At 44.6% G+C, this 27,499-nt stretch overlaps 1 protein-coding gene across 18 annotated transcripts in view; it reads right to left on the bottom strand.

The window, feature by feature from the left end:
* Nucleotides 1-7,856: 7,856 nt before the first annotated feature.
* Nucleotides 7,857-27,499, bottom strand: part of BEND7 (BEN domain containing 7) — an 81,242-nt gene continuing 61,599 nt past the window's right edge. For 6 of the 18 annotated variants that reach the window (XM_049100565.1, XM_049100566.1, XM_049100558.1 and 3 more), the window contains 3 exons: nt 22,325-22,444; nt 13,797-13,850; nt 7,857-10,081 (listed from right to left, as the gene is read on the bottom strand). In XM_049100565.1, the coding sequence (XP_048956522.1) occupies nt 10,020-10,081; nt 13,797-13,850; nt 22,325-22,444 (236 nt within the window). In that variant the 3' untranslated portion in view covers nt 7,857-10,019. Of the gene's footprint in view, nt 12,108-13,796; nt 13,851-22,324; nt 22,445-27,499 lie in introns of all 18 variants that reach the window. The other 12 variants (XM_049100552.1, XM_035713676.2, XM_049100544.1 and 9 more) reach the window with 7 other exon arrangements.

Genomic DNA, 27,499 nt, shown 5'->3' with positions numbered 1-27,499 from the left:
TGGGGACCACAGTCCCATCTCCTGCATTTGCACTACACGTGAGCCACACATCTGTAGGTGTGCAACGTTGCACAGACGAGTGAAGGTGTGCAACGTTGCACAGACGAGTGAAGGTGTACAACATTGCACAGACGAGTGTAGGTGCAACATTGCACAGATGAGTAAGAGGCCAGTGAGCGAACAGACCCTCATGGCCCGAACTGTCTAGATTTTTGGCCTCATTTGCTGCAGCAACCCCAGTCTGTGTTTTCTTTTTCTGAGGTAGTCACTCTGCAGATCCCAAAGGCCCTGACGGACGGTATTGTTTTTTGAACCGATGTGTCAAATGCACGTCTACCTCAGATGGGCTGCTGCTTGTCTTGCAGCTAATACATTTTTTATAAAGCATCATCTCCAGTTTCCCTTCAAGCTATGGAGAGGATATCCTCTTCCTGTTAGGCTGCGTAACGTTTTTTTTTTTTTTTTTTTGCCCTTTCAAAGTAAAAGGAGTCTTGTAAGTAGGTGCAATGTACATATTATTGGAGTAGCAAGGTGGTGTTTTCACTGGAGCTGAAATGTGACATTTCAGTGTCACTGAAATGTGACATTTCAGAAGTCTGTATTACAAGAGGTTACACTGATATTTTCAGGTATTTCTAACAGTATCCAAGCAGCAGGTGTTACATAGTCACAGATATGCAGACCACTGAGCCCTTTCTTCCTAGACCTATCTCTTTCACAAAATGCACTAGGTTGGCAGTAAAACATCATCTTTATCTTTTTAAAGCCGTAGGTGGCTGTTGGTATGTTTTTGGACATGCTGCAGTTTGTGCGTGTAGTCACAAGTACCATGAGTTCTAACTTTACGAAAAGAAATGTGTTTTGGAAATTAGAAGTACAATCAGGCCTAACATACTATCTAACAGTAAATATATCACGAATGTTTCTTCACACCTAAATTTTCTTTATTATTATTATTTTTTAAGACTTTATTTTTTCATTCATTCACACATTCATTCATTCATTCATGATAAACACACAAAGAGAGGTAGAGAGATAGACAGAGGGAGAGGGGAGAAACAGGCTCCTTGCAGGGAGCCTGATGCAGGACTCGATCTCTGGACCAGGATCATGCCCTCAGCTGAAGGCAGGTGCTCAACCACTGAGCCACTCACGTGTCCTGAAATTTTCTACATTACTGGAAAAATCTTTGGTTGCCCTTCTTTTTTTTAAAACAAATTTTATTTATTTCTGAGAGACACAGGCAGAGAAAGAAGCAGGCTGCCCTGATTGCCCTTCTCATTGCAAAAGCAGCATGTCCTCTACAGAAATACTAATTTAGGTAAACAACAGGAAGAAACTTTTGAAGTACTTATAATCTCACCGTCCAGAGATAACTGTCATCAACGGCTTGGTGTATGTTTTCTGAGACTATTTTCTATGATTTTTGTGCATTTAAAAAAAAATAAATCCTGCAGTATCTATTGTTCTGTGACCTGTTTTTTCTTTTTTCTTTTTCTTTTCAATTAATTGATTGTGGATCTCTGTGTATGCCACTAAAAATGGATGCCTAGTATCCCATCTTGAGGTATTGGAATTTTTTTTTCTTTCTTTTGGAATTTGAAGTGTTGTTGGATATTGTACATTGTTTGCTGGTTGGTTTTATTATTTTAACTATGTGTGATATACACCCTGTGACTTTGTGGCTTGATCTTTGGGTAAATCTTTACTGCTTTCAGAAAAATTCCTGAATTTTTAGAATTGCTGGGTCAAAGGTTTAAAGCAAATTTGATTTACATTGCCTAACCGCCCCCAGAAACACTAATTGACATGCCTATCAGTGCTAAGTTTCTTTCATTGCAAGAAACACTAGTGTTACTTTTCAATTTCTGCCAGTTGAAGGAATAACCAAGATATTTCATACTACTATTTTAATTTGTATTTCTTGGTTGGATTTTAGCACTTTAGTATTTGTTGGCCATTTGATTTATGAATTGGGCTTGTACTAATAATTTTTTTATTGTTTTAAATAAGTATACTCTCAAAGACCATTTATTCTGCAAACATTTTTCTCATTTCGTCATTTGCTATTAAATTTCATAAAATTTTGGGGCACCGGACTGGCTCAGTCAGTGGGGCATGAGACTCTTGATCTTGGGGTTGTAAGTTCGATCCCCATGTTGTGTGTAGAGATTACTTAAAATCTTTAAGGGGCGCCTGGGTGGTTTAGTGGGTTCCCCCCTGATGTTCACTAGGGTAGTGATCTCCTCTGGCTCTGCGCTCAGTGGGAAATTTGCTTCTCTTTTCCTCTGACCCTCCCTGTGTTTGTGCTCTCCCTCTCTTTTTCTTTCTCTCTCAAATGGATGAATAAAATCTTAAAAAAAAAAAATCTTAAATTTTTTTGGTAAAATTTTGAAAGTATGTAAAATTTGTTAATGAATTCATTTTTACTTGATAATTTCTTCATGTTTGGAAAATTCTTTCCTCAAGCTTCTGTAAATATGAATTTAAAATTTCCTAGTGTTTTTATTTGTTTTGCTTAAATCCTTGAAATACCTGGAATCAACTAGCACATATAGAGTAAGGTAGGAGGGTCTAACTTTATTTGTAGTTTTCATGACTTCTCAATTGAGATAGAATTCACATCCATAAAAGTCACATACTATGTACTGAATGTTCATGGATAAGTCTTCATGTACACGTTTTTGGTTCTCTTGGGTCTATTCCTAGGAGTGTAACTGTTAGGTCTTATGGTAAGTCTACGTTTAACTTGTTCAGGAGCTGCCAATCTGTTTTCCAAAGAGCCTGCACCATTTTACATTTCCACCAGCAACGTGTAAGGTTCCAATTTCTCCACATTCCTAGGCGACTCTGTTGTCATTTGATTCCAGCCTTTGTGGGTGTGAAGCGGTATCTCGTGGTTTTGATTTGCATTTCCCTAATGACTGTGGTGTTGAGCATCTTTTCATATGCTTATCAGCTTATTGGCCATTTATATATCTTTGAAGAAAAAGTCTGTTGGAATCTCTTGCCCATTTTTAAATTGGGTTATCTTTTTATTTTTGAGTTGTAAAAGTTCTTTATATAGCCTAGATACAAATTCTTTATCAGATAGACGCTTTGCAAATCTGTTCATCCCTTCTGTGAGTTGTCTTTTGACTTTCTTTGAAGCACGAAAGTGTTTCATTTCTAGGATGTCCCGTTTATCTCTCTTTCTTCTGTCACTTGTGCTTTTGGCGTCCTTATCTAGGAAACCATCGCCTGACCCAAGAGTGTGAAGATCTACCTCTCTGTTTCCTTCTACGAGTTTTATAGTTAACACTTTTACATTTAGGTCTGTGATCCATTTTGAGTGAATTTTGTTCTTACAAATGGCTAGCCAGTTGTCCTCAGTGCTGTTTCCCGAATCATTTTTCCTTTCCTGGCAATTAAAATGGCACTTGCCGGACTGACGAGTTGTCCCCAGTATCCATTCTCCCACCCCTGGTAGTAAAAGAATACAAATTTTAGCTAGGCACATAGCCATGCAGCTGGAGATATATTTCCCAGCCCCTCCTTTGCTGTAGCAGAAGTGATATATGCAACCCCAAGATCATGTTTTCTTTTCTTTTCTTTTAAGATTTTATTTATTTATTCATGAGAATACACATAGAGAGGAGAGAGAGAGAGAGAGAGGCAGAGACACAGGCAGAGGGAGAAGCAGGCTCCATGCAGGGAGCCCGACGTGGGACTCGATCCCTGGACTCCAGGATCAGGCCCTGGGCCAAAGGTGGCACTAAACCGCTGAGCCACCCAGGCTGCCCAAGATCATGTTTTCATAAGGATATTGTTCCCTCCACTAAATTTTTCCTACCTTCCCAGAGGCTCAAATGTAGACTTAGGCTTGTGAGACAGCTTTGGCCACATGGATGTGGACATCCTCCTGGGGGTCGCAGAACAATAAGCTATGACTAGGTTTCTGGATGACCTCATGGAACAGAGCTACCTACCAACACTATATGGACCACCCATTCATACCCGGGCTATTAGGAGTTAGAAGGAAAAAAAAAATCTGTATCCATTTGAACCACTTTATATTTAGGTCTCTTGTTATGGCAATACCTTTATGTCTATATGTCTATATAGACAACCTATATAGACAAGGTTTTCCTTAAATTCTCAGTCTATTTTATTGATCTATTCTTATACCCAAACCACAGCTTCGATTTCTGTAGTTTTATAATATGTTTAAATGAGGGTATGAGGGGAGAAGAGTAAGTCTCACTCACAGTTTCTAAAGCATTTCTTGGCTCTTCTCCTGCATTCAATCTGCCCAATGAATTCAGACTAATTTTGTCAACTTACACCACCTCCTCCTCCCCACCTCCAAAGCCACTGGGTGCTTTCCAATCAGAAGTCGTTTCTTGGTCGTTGAGAGTTTGTTCAGTCTTCTAAAGTTATATGTTCTAATGCTAGCTTAGGCACGATCAAGGTGCATTTGGGCTCCTATTGCTTAATATGGGCAGGAGCCGGTGTCCAGAAGTCAGCCCGATGTTGAAATACGCCCCCTCCACCATGACTGGTGAGCCAGTCCTATGAACATTAAGTAAGGGAAAGGTGAGCTGTGGTTATTGCTCCCAAGGAGCCCCGACATGATGGAGTGAGTAGGGCAGATGTACTTGAACAGCGCGTAGCACAAACCAGAGAAGCAAAGTCTTCATGATGGGAGTCAAGGCTGCCCACAGCTGTAGGTCTGTGTCACAGGGAGAATCGGGAAGAGGAGCAGAAGGAGGTGGCATTGCTTCACACTGTGAACTATTTCCCCTGACCATGCGGTGTTACACACAAGGGGGCATGGGGTTAGCACGGGGACTGTTAACTGAGTCGCTTCATATTTCCAGTGGTTAGAAATACATCACTTTTGGAGGATCCTTAATTCTGTAATATATAGAGTAAGTGCCATCTATTATAATGTATTCTTTTTCTCCCCGTTGCTAGAGTCGAGCAGAAAGTTTTTCTACCAGAATATGCAATTGGCCTACCACTTCATTGAACCAATTTAGGACGCTCAATTTCCTTTGGTAAAATTGATTTTCACTCCATATTCACATCAAGGGCCCTCCACTTTTTGAATCTGTGATGGCAGCGTGGTGGAGAGTATGAACAACTAGAAGTCAAGAGAGCCAGTTGCTGACCAGCTCCTCCATTTCACATGCTCACATCAGCTTCATTTTTGGAAAGTATTTTAAAGGAATTATCTAAAGTAGCTTAGTTTTATAACTTTAGGTTTAAAATGTCCCTCAATTTCTCAGCATTAACAGATAAAAATGACAAAAAACCCACCCCAACCCCACGCAATTAAAAGGCCCTTAAGTATCAAGTCTCTTTGGACTATCTGTATGTGTAAAGCACAGCATCCTGCAGATTATCCCACCTGGGCTTCATTTTCAGACTGTTCTTTGGCTTTTTTTCAAAATGGCTCCTTCATATTCTTTTAATTTCACTGATAATAGAAATAAAAACACATATATATTTGTATAGAGATACATATACATTTGTATATGTATATGAAACGTATCTTTTATATATATGCATATACATATATATATTTTAGGAGGATGATCAGTTGTATACTGTTGAGGTTACAAAGTACAGATGGAGTTGATTTGTGTAAATTCAAAGTGTTGCTCTGAATCATCTGAGTTACCAAATTCTCATGGGCCACACCCAGCACGTCTCATGTGGATCTACTGACACAATTTCTCCCTTGTTGATGAAGAGTGTCCATGCAGGGACAAAAGGAAGGGCACATGATCTAAGACTATGGGACAGAAGGAAGGAGAATGCGGTACCGACCCCTCATCTGTCACTGTCCACTCTGTCTCAGGGAGAGGATATTCTGAAAATGTCTTCACCAGGGCCTGGAACCCTAAAGGCTTACTGAGAAGGTCCCTGACCTCATGAGGCTTAGATGCCAGTGCAAAGTAGACAGTAAACCCACCACGTCGTTTGGCAAGACAGTGTCAGAGGGTGGTGGGTGACAAGAAGGGACTCAGCCCGTGACCCGATGGGGACTGGTGGCTGCTTGTGAGCCACCGGTGAGGGCTCGCTCTCTGCTGAGTTTTCGTGGAGACTTGAATTGTGCTGCATGAATGGTGCTTCAGGACTTGGTCGCCTCCAGTCTGGGGGCAGAGCTCACCTCTTCTCCAGCTCAGGAACACACAGTGTCTTACGTGCTGGTGTTTCCTCACACTTTGTGACTGATGGGCTGGGTGGGCCCCATGCCACGCAGGGGGACTTTGGCTCACTGCTCTACTGGCCGCTAGAGCAGCACCGGGCACGCCCAAGTGTTCAGCACACGTGTGTTGAATGAATGGATGAATGAATGGGGTAACATCAGCACCTGAACCTGTCCATCATTCTTTTCCCAATGGCTCCTCCCCAGGGAGCATAATGGCAAGGAGGTTCCCCCGCCAGAGCCAGTCTCCTTCCTAGGGCTGCTCTTCCCTCTCGCCCCCAGCTAGGGAGACACGGAGTCCCGCTCCTTCTCTTTCTTATACTTGAGCACATGGGGTTGTGTGCTCAAGGCAGCTCGATGTATCTCTCGCTATTCCAACAGCTTTTTTTTCTTTTTCTTTTTTTTTTTTTTTTTAAAGATTTTATTTATTTATTCAGGAGAGACAGAGGCAAAGACACAGGCAGAGGGAGAAGCAGGCTCCCTGTGGAGGGCCTGATACGGGCCTCGATTCCAGGACCCCAGGACTACACCCTGAGCCTAATGCAGGTACTCAGCCACTGAGCCACCCAGGCGTCCCTCCAACAGCTTAATTTTATTTTTTTAAAGATTTTATTTATTTACGAGAGACGCAGAGAGAGGCAGGCTCCCTACAAGAAGCCCAATGTGGGACTCCGGGATCACGACCTGAGCCAAAGGCAGATGCTCAACCACTGAGACATCCAAGTGCCCCCCTCCAACAGCTTCTCAACAGGACTTCCTGCTTTAGGCCAGTGACTCGTAAACGTGCAGGGGGGAGGGCATCCTAGGGTCTTGGGCCAAATAACATGATGTGGGCCCCCTTCCAGATAGTTCCATGGCCCAAGAGCTGCATGAAGCTCTAGGGGCATTGTGGCAGTTGGGGCAGGCTGGTGTCAGGCTTCCAGGAGGTGCGGGTACGCGAGGGGCTCCAGCTGGGTGTTCTTATTTTTGCAAGCACCTCACCCTGCACTTTCGCACCAGCAATCCAGCTGCTGGCTTCTGTGGCAGCTGCTCCCCACCCACCACCTCACGCCCACCGCTGCTGGCAGCTGCAGAGTAGCTCAGGGCCCTGTGAAGCGAGGACCCACAATCAGACCTCGAAGAGGCCAGGAGAGAATGGACAGACCGGCCTGGGGGTACTCCAGGCTGGGGGGGCTGGGGGGTTGGGAGGGCCGGGGAGGGGGGAGGGGGCGGGGCCCAGTGAGGAGTGGCGCCCTCCTACGTTCAGAGAGGAGAATAAAGCAATTATGTCTTACCAGCCACTTTGCATTAAAGAAGATTGATTTGTCCTTCTGATGTGTTGTTTCCATAGAAGCAGGGCTTAACCTTTTAAGTGAAGATTATAAAGCTACCTAATTCATTTAAAATTAGGCTTCAAGCCTATCAGTACTTAATGCTCAAGTGTTACAGTGGTACCGGCTCCTGCCATTCGTCTGACTGCCATGCAGAGCCTACTTGTATTTGAAGACGCTCTTTCGGGTGGCAATCTAGTTTGTTTATTTTTTAAAATTAGCTTCCTAAGGAGATAGGGCTTTCTGTGTAAGATCACCCGAGTATTAATAAATACCTTTTAATTAATGATTAGCACTGACTCCTCTTCATAAACACGGGAGGACTGGCACACAGGCACAGAACAGGCACGTTCAATTAAAGTAATTTATTGTGTTCTTCTGGAACGGACATAAAGAGCATCTTGGGAATTGACAGCACAACACAATGTTATACACCATTTCACAACTAGCCTTGTGTTGAAAGTGTTTTAAAGAACATAGTCATTTTAAAAAATCTAAATATTTACATATTAATAAAACATATATACAGAAGATTGAGACATTATCCATAGATATGGAATACTTTTTTTTTTTTTTACTAAGAAAGCCTATAAAAAGGATTTCTGAATAAAGTCTGAACAGTAGTCACAGTAAGTAAACACAAATACAATTTTAATGTACAAAATATGATTTCACTGTTGCAGTTCTGTGATATGTATTTCCAATTTGTGGATGCATTGCACGTACTCGTGAGTTGAGCAATCCCCACCCTTCCTCAAGTATTGAAAAATCCAAGCTGTCACCCAGTCTTGGAAGGAAGTGCTTTCGAAGGTTCGTGATGCATATTTAACAGATCCCGCAGTTGTAAGGTAAATATTTCTACCTTTTAGTAGCAACATACCCATCTTACTGTAATAGAGTTGAAAGGTCACTAATTAATCTTTTCCCTTCCCTTGAGAAATATTTCCTTCTGAGGGGCAGAAGACAAATTTTAAAACATACGTTGCAGAACAACAAAAGCCCTGGTTTGTAGGACTTCATCAGGCCACCGGATGATGACCAATGGGACCAGTTTCAGGGAAGGGATTACTAACTGGCCTAAAAATGTAAAAGGCCAGTAACTATAGGATGTGATGGGAACACTTTCTCTGAACCTTCCTTGTAGCTTCAGAAATAAGACAAATAAAAGATGCACAGATATGAGATGTAGCTGTCTAGCAGTTAGATTGATTCCACAAGCCACACCTAGAACCGGCTTTGTCACATTTCAGGGATGCCTATGTACTGTCTTCGGTTGATGAGCTGGTCTTCAGTGGAACACAGGATTGCCCCGGAGCTCCCCTCCCAGCTCAGGCTGAGCCGTTCAGTGCGAGATGGCACAGGTACCTTGGACAGGGTGCCTCTACAAGAACTTTGAGCTCTAATCCTCCATGACTTAGTTAAAGCAAGTGCTAGGGAAGGGTGTGTAATGGTCAGCACAACAATATTTTCCCCCTCTGGTTTGGTATTTCTACGGTCCCAATTTCTTTCCAGCCAATTTTTGGCTTTGGGTCAAGTGCCCGAGATTTCATGGTAATTTGCTTTCTACAGTGAATGAGGGCTACGTGCAATGTTTCTAAGTAAAATGGTATTTTTAAGTTCACCATCTTTTTGGAGAAGGGAATCTGGAGGTAAAGATTTCTGTAAAACAATACCCACATGGCAAGCTATCTCTTTAGTATAATCCCATATTTTCATATGTCGGTTTCATAGGAAGTGGAGGGCGAGTGTACTAGGAACCAAATAAAGTATATAATATTATGTACGTTTGTGGCTGGTTGCCACACCATGCCAAAACCCTGGACCCCACAGTTTAAAACCATCTGTGGAAACAGTTGTTAGGTATCATATGGGTCACCGGTTACTTTGAGTTTCTCACTTTTTAATTAGTTATTTTGTCACTGGGTTGACACAATCTTTGTGAAAAGTTTTTCTTTCTCAAGAATTCGTAGATCCTTCGCACTTATTCAGTTACAAATGGCTATCTTTGGAGGAACTGATGTCACAAATGATTTCGTCTAATAGGTCAGAGCTATCCTGTCTCCCACAACAACTTTTTCGTCTTCTAAGCTGCTGAAGGCCTAATTAATGCTGGCCTTCCCAACTGCTCCCTCAGCGCTGGAAAGAGCTATCCTCCTTTATACAGCATCTAAGCAGTGCACATTAAAATAAAAATGCTTCTAATCTCTGTAATGTTCACATTGAGCTTATGAAGAAAAAAAGAACTGCTTTTTAATGAACAATGAACGCAATGGTCATACGCTGGACTTTTAGAAGGTAATGAATGAGTCAACTCTAAAAACGATTTCTAAAGACCTCAAACTGGAGGCTTGATGATCACATGTGACAAAGTCTATGAAAACTATTCAGATATGACAGGAAAGCTTCACAGAACACCCACACTTTGCAGTAACCTGAAACGCTACGTGGATCTCTGAGGGAATTCAAACGGCAGAGTTACATGTACTAATGAACAATGTCACTACAAGGGGAGTCTAGGCAGTGAAATCTGGCTCTGTGTCTTCCGTGTTTCCTCTCCTGGTGTCAAATATATTACCTACAACAGAGACAAGACAATGAAGAGGGGGCCACTTCTCTAGAAGAGAACTGCACACTTTTCTGGGACGGGGTTAGAAGCCAAGTATGCTGGGTCGGTGGAGAACCTCGCTGATGAAGTATCTGTTTCGCATTTAAATCACTAATTTTTTGGCCAAGGCTTTAGTTGTGCTGAGTGAGCAATTTTGGCCACTGGAAATCTGTAATGATTATTTTTACAGGAAAGTCCATGACTGTGTGTTACTATTGGAGTTAGGTCCACATATTGTCCAGGAATAGAATATGGCTAAATAAAATACGGTTTACCTGTAAAAGAGAACATGATGCAGCTATTAAAATAATGTGTATGAAGACTTGTGGAAAGTGGAAAATGCTGGTTAGGTCAAAAAAAAGAAAAAGAAAAAAAACCCCTTAGGAAACAAAATATTATGTATTTGACCTTCACTGTGTAAGTAAATAAAATAAATAGAAAAATCGGGAGGGGGGAATATTCAATAATAGTTGTCTCTGAGTGGTAACATTAATTTATAGTTTCTTCCTTTACTTTTGTTAATTGTTTAGAAGTATGTAAAAGATTGCTGATGTATGACAAAAATGGCTAGGCCCCGGTGAGCTCTGTGCTACCTCCTTTCTAAATTTTAGAAAGCACTGTTTTGATTTTACTTTCTCTGTCCTTTTTTTTTTTTTTTTTTTCTACCTGGCACAGAGTGTTCCCCAGTCCTGGGTGGTTTCTCGGGGTTATCACAGTGCGTTGTCTGCACCCGCAGCCGCCTCACACGGGACCGGGGCTCCCCGAGGGTGGGCGTTTGTTCACAAAACCTGACAGTGCTGAATCCTGGGAGCTGCTCCAGCACGCTTATGGCTTACTGACAGGGTGGTGAGGGAAAAGAAATGAGGAAAATGTGTTCTTCCACTATAAAAGCGGCACACGTTGTGGTTAAAACCAGACAAGCAGAAGGTTGCTTCCATGTAGTGGACTGAGACACATACATATCCTTGGGCTGCCTGCCTGTAACCCTGACTTGGTTGATTCTGGTTCATGGACACACTTAAAGGATTTACACCCTCTTCCTGCCCCTCCCGGCATAGCAGAATTTGGAAGAAGGATAAAGACCTTCAAACGGTAATAAAAGGTGTTGCTTAATCTCTCAAAAGGAGCCACACGGTTGCCAGCTGAGATAAAAGAGATAAGGAAGGTCTGATGAGGGAGTCTTAAAGGCAGGGGTGAAGCGAGGTGTGCAGGAAAGGCACACTTCCCCTCTGGGGCAGTGTCCTGGGGCCCACGCGGGGAGGGAGGGTTGGTGTAGTGCTGTCTTCACAGATGCCGCCCCGACCCCAGATTTTACTTTAGAGGCGATTGAGACTCGCTAGTCTCACCAAGACAATCTCATTTCAACACTGTGAAATAAATTTAAGCACCAATCTGCCAACTTCTTTCCCCCTTTGCTACAGGATCAACAGTATTATTGGTCGTGCTCTTTAGTCATTTGTATCAAGTGTGGGTAGTCTAGTGAAGACACCTGCAGGGTGGCCTACCACTACTGTCTCTGGCAGGACCTTGCGGCCTTGGGCAAGGTTTGAGGACTCCCAATGAGTGAGTTTCAACTGCAGAGGACTTCAGGCAGACTTACGACAGGCATTCTAATTGTGAAGACACACAGTGGAATGGAATCCTAAAGGGATTAGTACATCCATCGACTCTTAGGGTCTTTTAAGAAACATGCAGAGGAAAGCTGGCTTTGGCTTAGATGTGAGAAAGCTATGCGGTATAATGGCTGGAAGTCGAGAGGCCGGGGCTCGGGCCGGGCCACCAACCAGCTGTGAGACCTTGAGAAAGTCATTTAGTGTTTCTGGGCCTCAGGCTTTTTTACCTGTAAAATAAAAGGACTGGATAAAAAGAAGGGAAGGGACTAGATGATCTCTAACGTTTCTTCTTTTCTCAGATTCCTTGAAATTCTTTAGTTCCACGAGATGGTTCTATCAGCCTGTGTTCAACTCCCTCATCTGAAGCATCTCTCTGCCTCCATCTTCAGACGGAAAATGCAAAGGTATCATTTCAAGGGGAATGGTTTTCAAATAAGGATAGCAGTACTGCTAATAATTATGAAGCCCAAAGTGTGTGGATGACCGTGAGGAAGGGGGCAGCTCATGGACCTCAGGGCAGCATAGGTGGGGAAGAAAGCTGGAAGGCACAACCAAACAGCTGGGATTCTTCCAAACTGCCTCCTGAAATGCGCCATTTCATTACTGGTAGTAATATTTCATGCGTCTACTGGGAGTGGGCCAGGTGTGATAAGAACAAGGCTAATAGGAGTCGTCATGATGGACAAGGACAAGATGGGAAGGAACAGTAGAGATCATGCATTTCAATTATCTTAATTCATAAATGTGGAAACATAGCCAAACAAGCAGAGAACTCCCTCTCCTATAATGGCTGTATGCAGGAAGAACTTGATGTAAGCGGGCTGTTTTCACGCTATGCGCCTCAGTTCATTTATTTGACCATCGATCTGTTGCCTAGCTACGTGGTGACCGGGAAAGCCCGTGCATCACTTACATGGGTGAGCTTTCTTGCGGTCCTGACCTGCGTCTATCCTACACCTGCAAACTCTGCTTTCCTTGCCATCCCCGGACAGGCGCTACCAGTGAACACCTGACCTGGAGGAGCTCCTACAAAGATTAGCTCCTCCTCTTCTATTTGCCAGGGTTTTTTTTTTTTTTTTAAAGATTTTATTTATTTATTCATGAGAAACGAGACAGAGAGAGGGAGGCAGACACACAGGCAGAGGGAGAAGCAGGCTCCATGCAACGAGCCCGACGTGGGACTTGATACCAGGTTTCCAGGATCACGCCCTGGGCTGAAAGCGGTGCTAAACCACTGAGCCACCCGGGCTGCCCTATTTGCGAGATTTTATGGAAAAACTTATCATCCCTACATCTGGAGTTGAGCTTTTTTCACTTAGAGGTTTTTTTTGCGGGGGAGGTGTCTGAGGTTTGTGGGCAGAGAAGTCTCCAGGTAGTCTTTTGAGGGTGGTCGTTAAAGAGTCCTGATCATCACATGGCTCAGGGATCGGACCCTGTCCCTGGGGCTCTCGGGTAGGAAATGACACAGAGGCAGGAGGCCAAGGTCAGAGTCAAATACTACGAAGTCGGATGGTGGTCTGTGGCTTCGCACTGCAGCAGATGTTGCAGTGAAACGCTCTACTCAGCTGATCTGTTTCTAGGACGGGGAATGTGCACCCAGGCTAGAGGGACAGGCTTACTCTATCACTCCGTTTTCACTGGGTGCCTGTTAAAGGAGGAGCAGTGACCTCCTGCCTCTCAAAACCCTTTCGGGAGAGATGGATGAGGACAGAATGTATGTCAATTTTATCAAAAACCTGGTGGTCCTTTTTCTAGGAAGAAATAGCATTTCATGTTAAAGTACTTTTAAGGTCTACGGGTTTTGGGAAGCATGATGTTGTGACACTAAGTTCTTAGGACTTGTTGCTCTGAGGTTCTTGAGGATATGAGACCATGTGAGAAAAATGGAGCTTTTCATACTCCATGTAAAAATATCTCTGAACACAGGGCCCTGAGAACCTCTGATTACAAGGGTCTGGGCCAGAAGCCATTTGCTCAAGTGTCTGCGTCTCTGACGTTTCAAACATTTTCAATGCAAATATTTTCATGCGCTGTATTTTCCAGCGGGTGATGAAAAGGTAAATGTGTTTTACCTGTTGGTGGTAGAGAAATGCTGTCCAGTCTTTCATCACCGTCAGCTACCTCTGCTGGTTACAAACATAAAACACAAATCTCATTAGTTTCAGGGAGCACATTCATTTCCCTGAATACAGTAATGCAATTTAAAAACTCCAGTAATGCATAATAGTCTCAACTTTCTTCCTCGTTGGTTCACGGTACAGATTTTAGTACCATTAGTTAAAGTATTTTTTTAAGATAATGATATAAAATCTTTTTTCCTGCATTAAGTTTTTTGGAAGTCTCTTATGAACCTTATTCTATCAATCGTTGATGATCTTAGTTCATTTTCCCTTGTTTGCATAGGCTTAAATATCCATCAAGAATCTGGGGGGTATTGTTTGAATATGATCATCGAAGGACAGACGTCAGTGAATCCCTGTGGTAGAATTTTCCCTTGTCCTCCCCAGAACCGTCCCCGTGGGGGAGGCTTAGGAAATCCCAAGAACCAGCCTTTCTTTGGAGATGACTGAAATTCAGATCCTAGAGCTGCCTGTCTGAAATCGGCATCAATTCAGTCATAAAGGAAATCAGAAGGAGTAAGTGTATCTTCAAAAGATTCGTCACGTCTCTGTTTCAAAGTGCAAACCTTTGCTCACGCCTGATATGTTTTATTTTATTTTATTTTTTTTTTGCCTGATATGTTTTAATCTCCTTAAGGGTTTTGCAAAGGTAGGTCCTTCAGTCACAGAAAACCCTCCATTAAATACAAAAAAAGAAAGTGCTCGCATGTCTCCCGATAACTGATGGGCTTGCCACTCTCCCCAGCATGCTGGGAACAGGTCACCACGTTTCATCACGGCCACTTGGATAATTTCGCCCGTTGCTCCCTGGGCCCCGGGGCTAGTTCCCTCTCCCAGCCACCCTCCTGCTGCCTGCATCCGGGTGCGTGGGGCTGGTCCCACGGGGGCTGCCACGTGCCATCATCACGTTGTAATGCTGAGCCGGTGGGAAGCAAAAGTAATGCTGCACTCCTGTGTTTATTGCTGAGGCTTTCAACACAATCGGGGGCCAATACGGCTAGAAACATTCAAAGACTTTCACTCTGGCTCATCCCCTAACACCTTGTCCTCAGATCGCTACACACTGGCGCTGGTGAAAGACCCATTGTCTACTGACCTGCTGAATCCACCAGAGAGAAAACGCTGAGAGGAGACACGGTAGTTAAGACCAGTTTGGGGCAGAGAAGAGTTTCTGCTCCTCTTCTCTAAAATGATGTTATAGGTGAATATTTAATAACGAAACATTTGATTCAAGTGATAGGAAAAATGGTAAGATTAAAAATGTTAACATAGGCTTATAGACAAAATACAGGACATACTAAAATGCGAAGTGTTCCTCTCCGGATGAAAGGCTTGTAGGCATTTAAACTTTTGTTCTTTGGGTTTTTTTTTTTTTTTTTTTAAGATTTTATTTATTCGTGAGAGACACAGAGAGAAGCAGACACACAGGCAGAGGGAGAAGCAGGCTCCCCGCAGGGAGCCTGATGTAGGACTGGATCCCAGGACCCGAGGATCATGCCCTGGGCCAAAGGTGGACGCTCAACCACTGAGCCACCCAGGTGTCCTTGTTCTTTGGGTTTTAAAAATTATTCTATATACTTAGAAAATAATGGGGGGGGGGCGCGTGGGTGGCTCATTTGGTGAAGTGTCTGCCTTCTGCTCAGGTCGTGATCTCAGGGTCCTGGGATCAAGTTCTGCAGCAGGCACCCTGCCCAGCGGGGAGTCTGCTTCTCTCTCACTCTCTGCTCCTCCCTCCCAGCTCGTGCTTGCTCTCTCTCAAATAAATAAAAATCTTCAACTAATGAACAAATGTTATTTTTATGAGAGAAGACACTATTTTCTTCTAAATGGTCTGAGTGAATTTGAGGAGGGTGATGAATTACGTGGTAGTCCTTTCATTGTCTAGGATTTAAAAAAATTTTTTTTTAAATTTTCAACATTATTAGTATTGAAAGCCACCACCATTTATTAACTGTTTACCATTTACTGAGCACTTTACATACATCATCTAACTCTTAGAAAACCCTACAAGGTAGGGCTATTATTCTGCTCATTTTAACAAATGAAACCACCAAGACAGAGGTTAAGAGACTGAGGGAATATGGGGTGCCTGGCTGGCTCAGGAAGAGTGTATGGCTCTTGATCTTGGGGTTGTGGGTTCGAGCCCCATGCTGGGTGTAGAGATTGCTAGATAATAATAATAACAAAACTTAAAAAAAAAAAAGATTAAGGGAATGTAGCTAGTAAGTGACACTGTAAAGGCTGTGAGTCAGGTGCAAACCTGGGCTCTTAATCTCTTTGCTATGAATAGTCCAGATGTATTTCGCATGGTATCACTGTGAGCTAATTTTTAAAATCTTCTAGTTCATTGTATACTTCAGTCACTTTCCCTACATATATACTTTCTCTTTAGTTATATAACAAAACCCTTCCCTTTTTAATTTAGCCATTCTCACTTTTAAAAACCAGGCCTATACAATCCTGTGCTATAGTAAAAACAAAATGTTCACATCTGAAAAATATACAAATTATTGCATGCAAATTCGTGTGTGCTGGCTGCAGGAGCAGGACCAAGTGTCACAGGTGAAGAACACGGCTGTGCTCCTTAAATTTAATTATAACATCTATCTGTAACAACGAGCTCCTAGTCCTTCTCCTCAGGTGACAGTCAAGTTGTGAAATTTAGAAAAGATTGAGCAAGTCCAATAAAAATTTAATAGCAGTGACAGCTTTGCTCTTGGATCTCCCACAAATAAAAAACTGTGGTTTCAGCTCTGAGGAAATAGCCTAATGAAAATGATTAAAAATCCACACTAGCAAAGGAATCATTCCAGTTATAGGAGAAAATTATTACATGTGACGAGAGTCCCCAGATGAATTTCTATGTGGATTCGCATAACTACCTTTCAGGTCTGTGTGGGGCACTTCTCTTTCCTAGAGGCAGGGTGGGCTTCCATAAGCAGCGAGCTGACTGGCTTGCACAGTGGGGTCTGTACCTAATTCCAGGAATTGCACCAAATATGATAAATAAGGTTGAAGTTATAGAATGTCTACGAGACACTGTTCGTATTATTGTCTGGACTGGGAATACTCAAGATGAAAAAACGTGAGTGGGAGCAACGTTATTGACCCAGGCCACTCAGTTCCTATCAGCCTCAGGAAGGAAAGGCAAGTGGCTCTAATGTCTATCTGCTAGGGTCCCACTTTGGTGCTGCTTAAGGAGAATGCGGCGAAAAGAGCATTTGACAAAACTGGAAGATAAAACCTTTCTGGCAGGTCACCGCTGATGCGCTGTCCTTTGGTCTAGTTTGGTTTGCAGGTCAGGGCTAGTTTTGTCCTCAAGCCATCTTCCCCCTTTCAGATGCAGGAACGAACCTGCCAGGAAGGCAGAGAAGTGCCCAAGGCGCCAATCACAAATATCTAGGTGGACCATCTAAGCCCAGTGGTTAGATGTGAAAACACCCTAAATCAAATATGATGATGACTCTGGAACCAGGCAGCCAACATCCTGAGCTCGTGAGAGGCTCCCACAGGAGGGGAAGGGTAAGGGAGTGGCCTACAGTTTGGATCCCACACTGCAGAAGTGGGCAGGTGGGTGTGAACCAGGTGTGTCAAATGAATTACACAAATGCTGAGAGGTTAAGAAGGGGTTCACTGGCCAGTCTGCGGGAAATCCAACCAGTAATGTGGAGGGAAGTCCCCACTGTGTGCATGTGTGTTCTTTGGGGGGAAGCAGGGAAGGGATTGGAGACCAGAACTCATAGTAATTGGTCTCAGCATCTGGCACTAGGGAAAAAAAAAGACGTGTGCTTATGTATAAAAGATATGGTATGAGAAAATAAAATTTATCTTTTATTTATCAAACATAAATTTATATGAAGATCAACTTTTCCAACCAGCTTACAAATGGATTTCCCATCTTCCTCGTTAAAAAATGAATGGTATGGAAACCATACACTGAAGATGTTTCCACACTACCTTACAACGAAGAGACACAACTTAAACCAAATTTCCTATTTTAGTCATGCAACCTGCTTTCAGTGTTGGAAACACAATTCAACTGAGTAAATGCGAAGATCTAGTTGGCTTTGAAGTGATTCAGGAACCAGGCAGTGTCCCATCCAGCAAATAGAGGGGAGCTCCAAAGGGCTCCAGCAAAGTGTTACGGTTTTAAGAGGACGGGGAAGTCATAAACAGAAAAAAGGATAATTGTGGGAAAGGCCACCTTCCTCTGGGGACAAGAGGGTCTTATTAGGTGGACTGCCTCCTCTTGCTCTGGGAGATGGAGAGGGTCCCGGCCAGAAAACTGCTGACTGATCAGTTAAGACTACGTTCCCAGGGGAGGCTGAAAGTACCATCAGGTGAAGTACTGAGCCTGCTTGGTGATATGGCCCGAGCACGAGAGACTCCACTTTGGGCCTGTGGTTCTCCTTTTAACACCAGCAAGGCTGTTTCTGTCTCTCTGAAAATAGCCTTCCACAACACACTTGATATATACTCAATACTCTACTTTTCATGTCTTCTACCTTCAAGGGTTTCTCCTCAAACTTAAACTTTTCAAGTCCCCCTGGGACTTGTAATCATTCTCAAGCCAGAGGTGCATGTTCTGTAGCATGAAGCTGTCGTCTTCCTTCCACTGAGTTGTCTCTGCAGCTCCTGGATAAGTAGCGTCGGTACTCTGGATTTATACAGCTCTTGCCCCTCAAATTCCCAAGTTGCTTGGAGTAGTTCCCACATTTTCCCTTTCTGCCCCCACCCCTCAGGAAGCAGGCAGCTTCTGTGGATTGTAGGTAGAAGGAGTGAAGTGCTAACCAACCTCCGGCCTAGAAGCTGGGGGCATCCTCGGGACCAAAGGGAAGCCAAGTTGCCGGTTCTTGGGGTACTCTGGCCTTTTGTTCTCTTCTGGGCTTACAGAGCATTAAAGTCAGGTCTCTGCTGCGGCAGATGTCAGCGTTCTCTCAGGCCTGACTATTCTACTTAGTGTCTTTGATCTGGGCGGGGGCTTCAACAATTTCCCCAATAGGTAAATAGAGTCCTGACATACCCAAACAGGTCAGACCACCAAGGCAGGGCCAACCTAATACTTACTAACAAAAACACCATTCAGGCTTTAATAAGTGAAATCTGCTCTGGGAAATGAAACTGAGGAGACACGGCGCCCCACGTGGCATCAGTGCTCAGTAAGGGGTTATTTGCTGTGGACTCTATTGGGCAGTTGTCTTTTGATAACACCCGTCATTCAATTGTAAAAAAAAAAAAAACAAAACTTTCCGTCCTCAGCTCTTTCCTGGAGCCTGACATCTAAGGAGGCTGAGGTAATGAAAGGCGGCCTTTGTGAGGCCAGTCAGGCTGAGGCAGGAGAGACCTGTAGCCTAAGGAGGGGTGAGACACCCACCAGCCAGGAGTTAATCTTCCTCAGTGTTACTCAGTTAATCTACCTGAAGAGGGTGAGGCCACTGGGACTCCAGACTCACAGCCTATGTGGGAGGAAGGGAGACGAGGGGAAACAGAGGGGACTAAGGATGTAGGGGGCCGAGAAGGAAATGAGAGTCCCTCATTCCCAGGGACAGAGCTCAGGGATGCTGCCCCCTGGGTTCTGGGGGTCATGAAATAAGTACTTGAATGCTAAGTAAGGAACTGGTGGGAGAGTCTCATGTGACCAGGATCAGCTAAACAGTAAGACCTCTTCACTGTGGGTTATTGTCTCCTTTCCAATGACTGATCTGCTGGCTCACTCAATGAATATTCTCGCATGTCCACCATGTGCCACATACTTGGGATCGAAACACGCTGCAGATGCAGACTCTGCTCCTGAGGATCTCATGGTCAGTGGGGGAGACACAGGAGTGCCATTATTCTGGGGGCAGAAGACCAAAGGGCCAGGGCTACCTCTGAAGGCTCCAGGAGGAAGTAACCTTTAAGATCTGTGACGAGAGGAGGTGCCGCCTCCCAGGCAGAGGGAAAGCATGTGTGTGAGAGCCCAGCACGTTTCAGGACAGGAGGGTATCTGATGAGGCTCGATGCACAGGCCTAAGACTGGAGTAGGTGACTAGGATGGGCCATCTGTCAAGGGCCCTGGGTCCATGCTGAACGGGCCTGTAGAAGGGATGGTATTTGGGGAAGACAGGAAGCTGGCGAAGTCTCTCATCAGGAGTGGGACATGATCAGATCTAATTCTCAGAGAATGAAGTCTAGGGTCTCAGGTACGGCCACATCTGGAGCTGCACACTGATGGGCCATCGATGGTCGGACAGTTCAGGTCCTGGGTGAGGCTGGAGAATAACAACAGCACCAAGAATGGAAAGCCAGCCACTGGGTTTCAGAGGCGGGCCCAGGAGGCAGAGGCCGTGGACTTGATCGGAGGCAGCAGGAGACTTGGGAGGACAATCAGTCTGGGAAGCCCCAGAGCCCAAGGGAGGAGATCCCATGGAGTCAAAATCCACAAGCAGGTCAAGTAGAGTGTTAACGTCAACAGGAATCTGATCATCCGGGGGATACAGCAGGAGCTCCTGCCCTGGTGTGGGGCCACAGGGCAAAAGGCAACGGGTTCTGAAGTGGACAGGACGGGAAGCCGACCAAGGCAACGCAACCCCTTTGGGAGGAAGTCCGACCAACACTGTCCAGGAGAAAGAGCCAGCAGTGGTTTTAAGAACCAGCACGGATGGAGGAATAGCTGTGCTTTGTTCAGGGCTGGCAGAGAGAAGGAAGATAAGGGCATGATGTGTCGGCTCTGTGAGTGGCAATACTGACACGGGCTGATTCTAACACTGAAAACAGCCCCGAGGCAGGTATTAGCCTTGCTCTATAAATGGAGAGACCGAGGCTCCTCGAAGGTCCCAGGAATTTGTAATGGGCAGATGGGAGCCGGAAGGTGAGGCCCATTCTTCCCAGTGCACCCCACTGTGTTCACGTGCAGTCACGGTCATTGGTAGATGGAGAGAAAGGAGGCAGAGAGATTGGAGAGACCCGGGGGCCGGGCAAGCAAATGATCTATTTATTATCCAAGCCTGAAAACCCTTCACAGGCGAAGAGGTGAGAGTTGTGCTAGGACAACAGGAGCAGAGGGCCCACGGGGCACGGTGGGCTGTGTGGGCCCTGACCCAGCACACAGGCTATGCTTCCTCGGCTGCACAGACGTTTTCACAAGGCACACCAGGTTCATTTATGAAGACACCTACGTATGACATAGGTCTGGAACCTCACAACAACCAGGACGCAGGCTTTATCTTCCTAACCGCTTTGTGACACAGACACTGGGGACTGACTGGCCCAAGGGCCAGCTGGGGAAGAGCAGAGGAGAGACCCGAAGGCCAGGCCTTCTGGGCTCCACAACAACTTACTGCCCAAAGCAACAATACATTTCTACCAACGACAGATGGCCAGACAGCCGTGGCCCACTGCTTTTTATAAAGAGTATCAATTAGTATTAAAGGAAGCAAATGGAAAAAAAAAATCATCTAGCGCTAAATATTTTAGAGTCCTGATAGCTGCTTTACAGAAGAGGACTGGAGATGCACTGGGTCCCTTGCTCCCTGGTCTCGGGCATGGAGGCACTCCCCAGCCCGTGTGGGGAGCTCTCCTCACTGGGGGCAGGGGTCCGCCAGCTGATTCAGGCTCCTCACTGTGCCCAGGACACTGAGTTCACACAAGGGATGAGTCAGAGACCCAGGCCCGCGCGTGTGAGCTGCTGTCCTCCAGGCCTCCACACCACCCCGCTGTGCCACGGTCAAGTCAGCGTCTGGAGCCCGTCTCTGAAACCTACGCTCTGCAGCTATGGAAGCATGTAGGCTCTTGGCAGACCAGGCATCCTGAGGTTTGACTGGAATTGTTTGTTTGCTTAAAAAAAAGTCTGCAGATTTGTGGCCTCCTAGAGATGATTATTCTTACATGGTGACAGAAAACTGACTTCAGAGGAATTCCTTACTGGTAAATAGACCAACTGTCATTGAGACCCCAAATGACCAAATCTAAATAGTCCTAATTCAACTGGCATTCACTTACCTTGGTAACATCATCTCAGAACCACCAGAGCCAGATTTGAATAATATCTATGTGACTTCAAATCCCTTTGTCTATTCTATGCAGTTTTTCTGGTGGGAGGATTATTATTATTTATCTTTTTTACCTCAAGCCACTGGTACTTTTTATAAAGTCATGCTGATCCAAACACACAAAAACCATTAGCAAATAGAAGCAGATCACAAAAGAGAGGTCCAGCTTTGCAGGTAAGATGCACAAGGCCACAAATGAGATTAGCAATCTTCTTTGTTTGTACTAGTAAGAATAAATGACTTGATGTAATTTTTACTACTTAATCTTCAGGTGAATTTCAAAATTCACTTGAGTAAGACTTTAAAATGCAAAACCGCCGCACATTCTATAGAGCTTTTCCTTCAAAAGACAAAACAGTGAAGTGCCGTAGAGCAGAGAACTGTACTTTGTGACGTCTAAGAACTCAGTAAAGGGCTTCTCGCGATTCTTTTCCTGCAGCTTATTCATACCTGAGCCTCTTTTTAACCTTCTTCTGGCCAGTTTGATCTGATCCTGTAGAATCTGTACCCAGTCTCTTGGGCCAGGAAGTTTATCCACATGGTTAGCAGTACAGTATTTTTCTGTGAAGACTGAAAGAGAATGTTAAATATTGTTAAGTACTTTAACAAATAAAGCATGCAGATCTGAAATAGGAATCTATCCTAAGAAGAAAAAAAAAAAGTGTATTTCTAAAAGGCCTTAAGTTCCGCAGTGGGAACTTCAGTGTCTTCAGTGTCTATACTACGTTCCTTGGGTAAAGATGGAGATTGGCAGGACCCAATCTCCCAGCTTACATACAGCGTATGGTGCTTCAAAATGCAACTGGCTATACAAAATAAGTAGTTCTGATGTAACCACTCTATTTGTTCTACATCCATGTATACATGTCTTATATGAGCAGAGGAGAATATGTTACTTATGGGACTACTGGCACCATGACAAAATTCAGCAAATGGATCATTACTGTTGTTAAATCTGATCTCAGGCAAGATCACACAAAATGTAATGCAAGATTACACAAAAGGATGGCATTCTCATGGTGTTTCCCACTAACTCAATCAGCACTCAAATAATAATGCAGCTGTATCTTAATGCAAGTCCTGGTTGTACTTTGTTAGCCTCTCGTGTGCTGGGCTAGCACCTAGGAGAGCACCCAGCGAACTGTGGGGAGCGTTGTGGCAGGACAAGAGGGAGACAAGACGGTGGCCTTCTGAAAGCCACACAGCCATCCACACGCTGCTGCGGACATTTGGGCTTCCCTCCACTTTGGAGCACTTTCACACCCCATCTGTGCAACCTGCTCTCCGTAAGGACAAGGCGTAGCATGCGGTCACCTCACGCTGCCTTCTTGGTATTTAAAATACTGGCAGTTTTAATGTTTTAAAGGTTTCTGTTAAAAAGAAATGACAAGGGAAAATGTTGACAGATTCAGCCGTACAAAACTGTAAAATTTCTATTGAATGAAAAAGGAACATCTCATCAGAATAAGAAAAGCTGGCTGTGCTCAATATGACTGAAATGGTTCAATAACTACCACCAAAAAAAAAAAAAAAAAGTTCAAATACAAGTGAAACTTCAAAAGTCTCCATAGATAAATAGACAAAGCGTATGTAGGAAAACCGGTCAGCTAATATATAAACCAAAGAATTGCAAAACACACTCTATGGCTACTAAATTAGAAAAACAATGTTAGAAACTAATCCTTAATATTGATAAGCTCGTGGGGACCTGGCACATTCAAACACTACCGTTGGCATAAATGGCAAAACCCTTTTGGGAAATAAGGTGGTAAAATATGATGAGAGGCTTTTAAAACCTTATACCTGTGGCCTGAGCCTCTCACTCCCCGAAACTTATCCTAGGGAAATGATCTGAAAGGAGGAGGAAGGCCACATACAGAGGCAGTGGATCCAGTTGTGCAGGAAGCGATGGCCAGAAGCAGTGGGGAGGCTGGTTGTGAAGGGAGTGGGAGCTGGGGTGTCCCTGGAGGAAGCCACTGAGATCCTCTGAGTCAGGGCAGCACGAGTGAAGGGGGCAGGGGTGACCAGACCACCAGACCGGTATCTAGAACTGGTATTTTTGGTGAATCCTATGACCTGGTAAACATGGGAGAAAGGGAACATTTGAGGGGAAAGGTGGGCTGTACTGGGTTTAGTTGGGGACATGCTGATCTGGGGTGTTTGTAAAAGCACCCCTGTGGGGACCGCTGGCAGATATTTTGGCACAGAAGCCTGTAGTTCAGGGAAGGGATCCAGGGAGAAGATCTGGGCCTGAGAGGTGCATACCTATACGGTAGTCAGAACAGCAAGAAAAAAATGTTGGGCAAGGAGAACATACGGGATGAACAGAGCACTGGGCCAGGCATGGAGCCGGAGGGAGCCCCAGCCAAAAGGAAAGGGGGGCACAGGATAGATGAAATCAGGAGACCTGGGAAGTGTGGTCTTGTAAAGACCAGTGAGTGGCACTAATGAAGAGAAAGGACAACAGTCTACTATGTGCAGAAGAGAGTGTCAGGCACACGGTTTGCAAAGTGTCACCCGGAGGTCCTCAAGGGAGTGGTGGGGCGGCCACAGAGGACATTCCCCAAAAACCGCATTCAGTGGGGGAAGGAAGAAAAGAGGGGTAAGATGGCAAGCTAGGGAGACATGAGCATGGTTTACAGGCTGAGGGAAGCAGCCAGCATTCTGAGGCAGGCAGGATCCAGGAGAAGGAAGGAAACAGTTACAGGAACCTCACCAGAGGAAGGGAGGTGGTGGGGTCTGGAAATGGGGGCTGCCCTTGAACAGGAGCAAGACTTCCCCCTCTGAGCCCTGACAGAATGGGAGACAGGGTGGGTTTAGAAGGGGTCTATGTTGGAGCAATTGCCCCTAAGATCTCGCTGACCCAGTGGCCAGGGGTAGGAGAGCATGGAAAAGATCTGGAATTGCTTCTAAGAAGAGGAATAGGAAAGCAGCAGACGTCGGATGTGAGGCTGCTGAGCAGAAGAGACGCCTACATGCTTGTGGTGGCAACAGTCCTGCGGCACCCTGCGGCTCTGAGCTGGGAGTGGCGCCACTGGATGGTAGGCCTGGTCCAGGTTAGGATTCTGCTGGACGGTTCTGGCAGAAGGTCAGGGACATAAAGCACTTGCAGATGCCAGCTGGACTTAATTACCTCTGCTTTCTTCACTCCCCTTCTCCCTACCCACATATGGAAGGAAAGCAAAAGGCTCCTGTGCTTGAAAAAAAAAAAATCCATGGGGATCAGGGAATGGAGTATCAGTGGGGTTGGCAAGGAGGTGCCATAGAGTAAGGGCAATTGAGAATATCACCCTGGAGTATAAAGCATCAGCGGTGGAGCCGTTCCATATGAGCATGCTAAGGCATGGTCACTGCGGATGAGGTCTGGACACGATGTGGGTAGGGGGTCAGGTGGATTTTTTGTGAGGACAGTGAAGTCACTCAAGGGGCCAGCAGAGGGAGAGGAAGGCGTGTAGCTGTGATAAGAGCCTTGATGGAAAGGGTCCACCCCAGGACCAGCGGAGCAGAGGAAGGGGGAGGACTAGGAAGCATAAGTAAGGAATGGGGAGAACTCAACCAGGCTGCCCAGTATGTGGCCTGTGGGCTGGGCAAGTAGGTGGTCTCTATGTGGAAGGGATGCAGACGGAGTGATATTCCTGGGCGTAGGTGTGCTCTTGAGTCTCCTACGTCAGATCACAGACCTCTTCAAGGGTCTTCATTTATCTTGTCTCCCTCAAAGCACCAACCACAGTGCCCTGTACTGAACAAGAAGTCAAAAATATTTAACAGACACGGGTTTGTTTCTAATGGCAGCAGGTATAATAGCTCATGAATTTAGGAAGTTTTAATTCATGGAATATAAAGAAACAAGTCTGTATTACATCCAAATGCCCACAGTAACATTTCCTAAGCAGAGAATTGCCAAAAGGTTCTCGAAGACCCATTTTTAACGAAGAGAAGAAAATAACTATATTTAGCGCAGTTTATAAGAAAATGTGTACCACAAAAATGACGGAATGTATCATCTTACCAGGTAAACATCTCCCTCCCTGTAATATTATTTGTATAATTAATTTCCACAGCAACCCCTCTTAAGATTGTGAAATGCGTGTGTCCAAATTAGCACACACTAGAAAGTGGTGGTTCCGAATTACAAAGTCGATGTGGGTTATGCCAACATCAAAAGGACTCCCGGCAACCAAGCATGTCAATGACCAAGTGTAGGAGAGCCAGAGGGAAGGCTCTGGAATGTCTTCTCCCAGTCGGTGAAGGACTTCCAAGCAGATCCTTCTAATCTAACCTTGGGCTTAAATATTTTCTCACCCACTAAAAAGGTGATGGTTTCTGGTTATTTATTTTCTCCTTTCAGTTACGATTTATCCGTTTACAATTAAGAAGAAGCCGGGGAAATCTCTGTCTTCTGGGTCTGTATCTGAGACCTTTGAAGGAACAGCATTAGGCTTCTCGAAAAATACCTATACCACCAAATATTTCCACTGGGTGTATTACTGAAGTTCTATTTCATGGATTACATTCTAACTTAAAAGAGACTTTTAACTTGGATCTATCTACTGAAGAGGAAATCCTCTTCTCTGTGACACGCGCAGATGAGGCCTTAGAACAAGGCCAAAAGATTGTCATTGTATTGATCCGAAAATGCTCAATATGCTATGTGAATAGAGGTATTGAGTAAGCAGAATATATTTTGCTGTCTGAATCTATAGCTAAAGGTCAAGCTATTATCCTGGTAACAGTTCCATTAGGAGTAATGATGTGAAAAGAGGCATTGCATTAATGCACTGGGTTTCCTACTATGTTAATGGTGGGTCATTAAGAATCATAGAACAATTTGCATTCATCCTTTGAAAGCAATAGGTACTAAAAAGAAATTTCCCTCTTTTTTTCTATTTTCGTATATTAAGGAGAAGCAAGGACTAATTTTAAACAAGTCCAAATAATCTGAGCCAGCAGATTAAAGGCAACAATTAAGCTATATAAAAGAGTTAAGGCATCTCTTGTGCTTAATATAATTTGAGGTCCCAAGGTACAAAGAGTATGTTAAGTCACCAGGGAAATGACAAATGTTCAATTTGATCTGTACATGAATAATGACTTTTCTCATATGCTTGTGTTCATTTGAACCATGCCCTTTAATTGTATATAAATAATGAATAAGCTGGTGGTGGCTGAGCAGAGCCTTCCCTGGGAAACGCAGCATCTAATGTAATCATCAATGAGCAGGGGGCGTATAGTGTGTCTGAATGTGACACGCTGAGAACACAGGGACTGGCCGTGCTCTCCAAACGGCTATCTGTTCACAGTGGTTTCTAGAGGGCCCTTCATTTGGATTTTTTTCTGGCTCCCTATGCTGGGAAAGGCAAAATATGGGGTGGATTGTTAGAGGAAGCCACTGGATCGCATAGACACTTTGAGAATCAGGGGGAGATCTGCAGAGCTTTGGTTTTTCCATGGCACCTGCAGAGAAGGCTACGGCTGACCGTGGAGAGCTCCACTTCTGATCTCGTGGAGCCCCACTTCTGATCTCGTGGTGCCATTTTAAGTTAGGGTCAAACAGACACGTAGAAATCAAGGTGGACGGCAAGCAGAACTGCAGCCGGTCCTCCTGGGACTGGCCCCTCTCCCAAA

The sequence above is a fragment of the Canis lupus genome, chromosome 2 (assembly GCF_003254725.2).
Source record: "Canis lupus dingo isolate Sandy chromosome 2, ASM325472v2, whole genome shotgun sequence".
Lineage (NCBI taxonomy): Eukaryota > Metazoa > Chordata > Mammalia > Carnivora > Canidae > Canis > Canis lupus.
The sequence above is the reverse complement of the archived record's forward strand: the minus strand, read 5'-3'. Positions and strand labels throughout refer to the sequence as shown.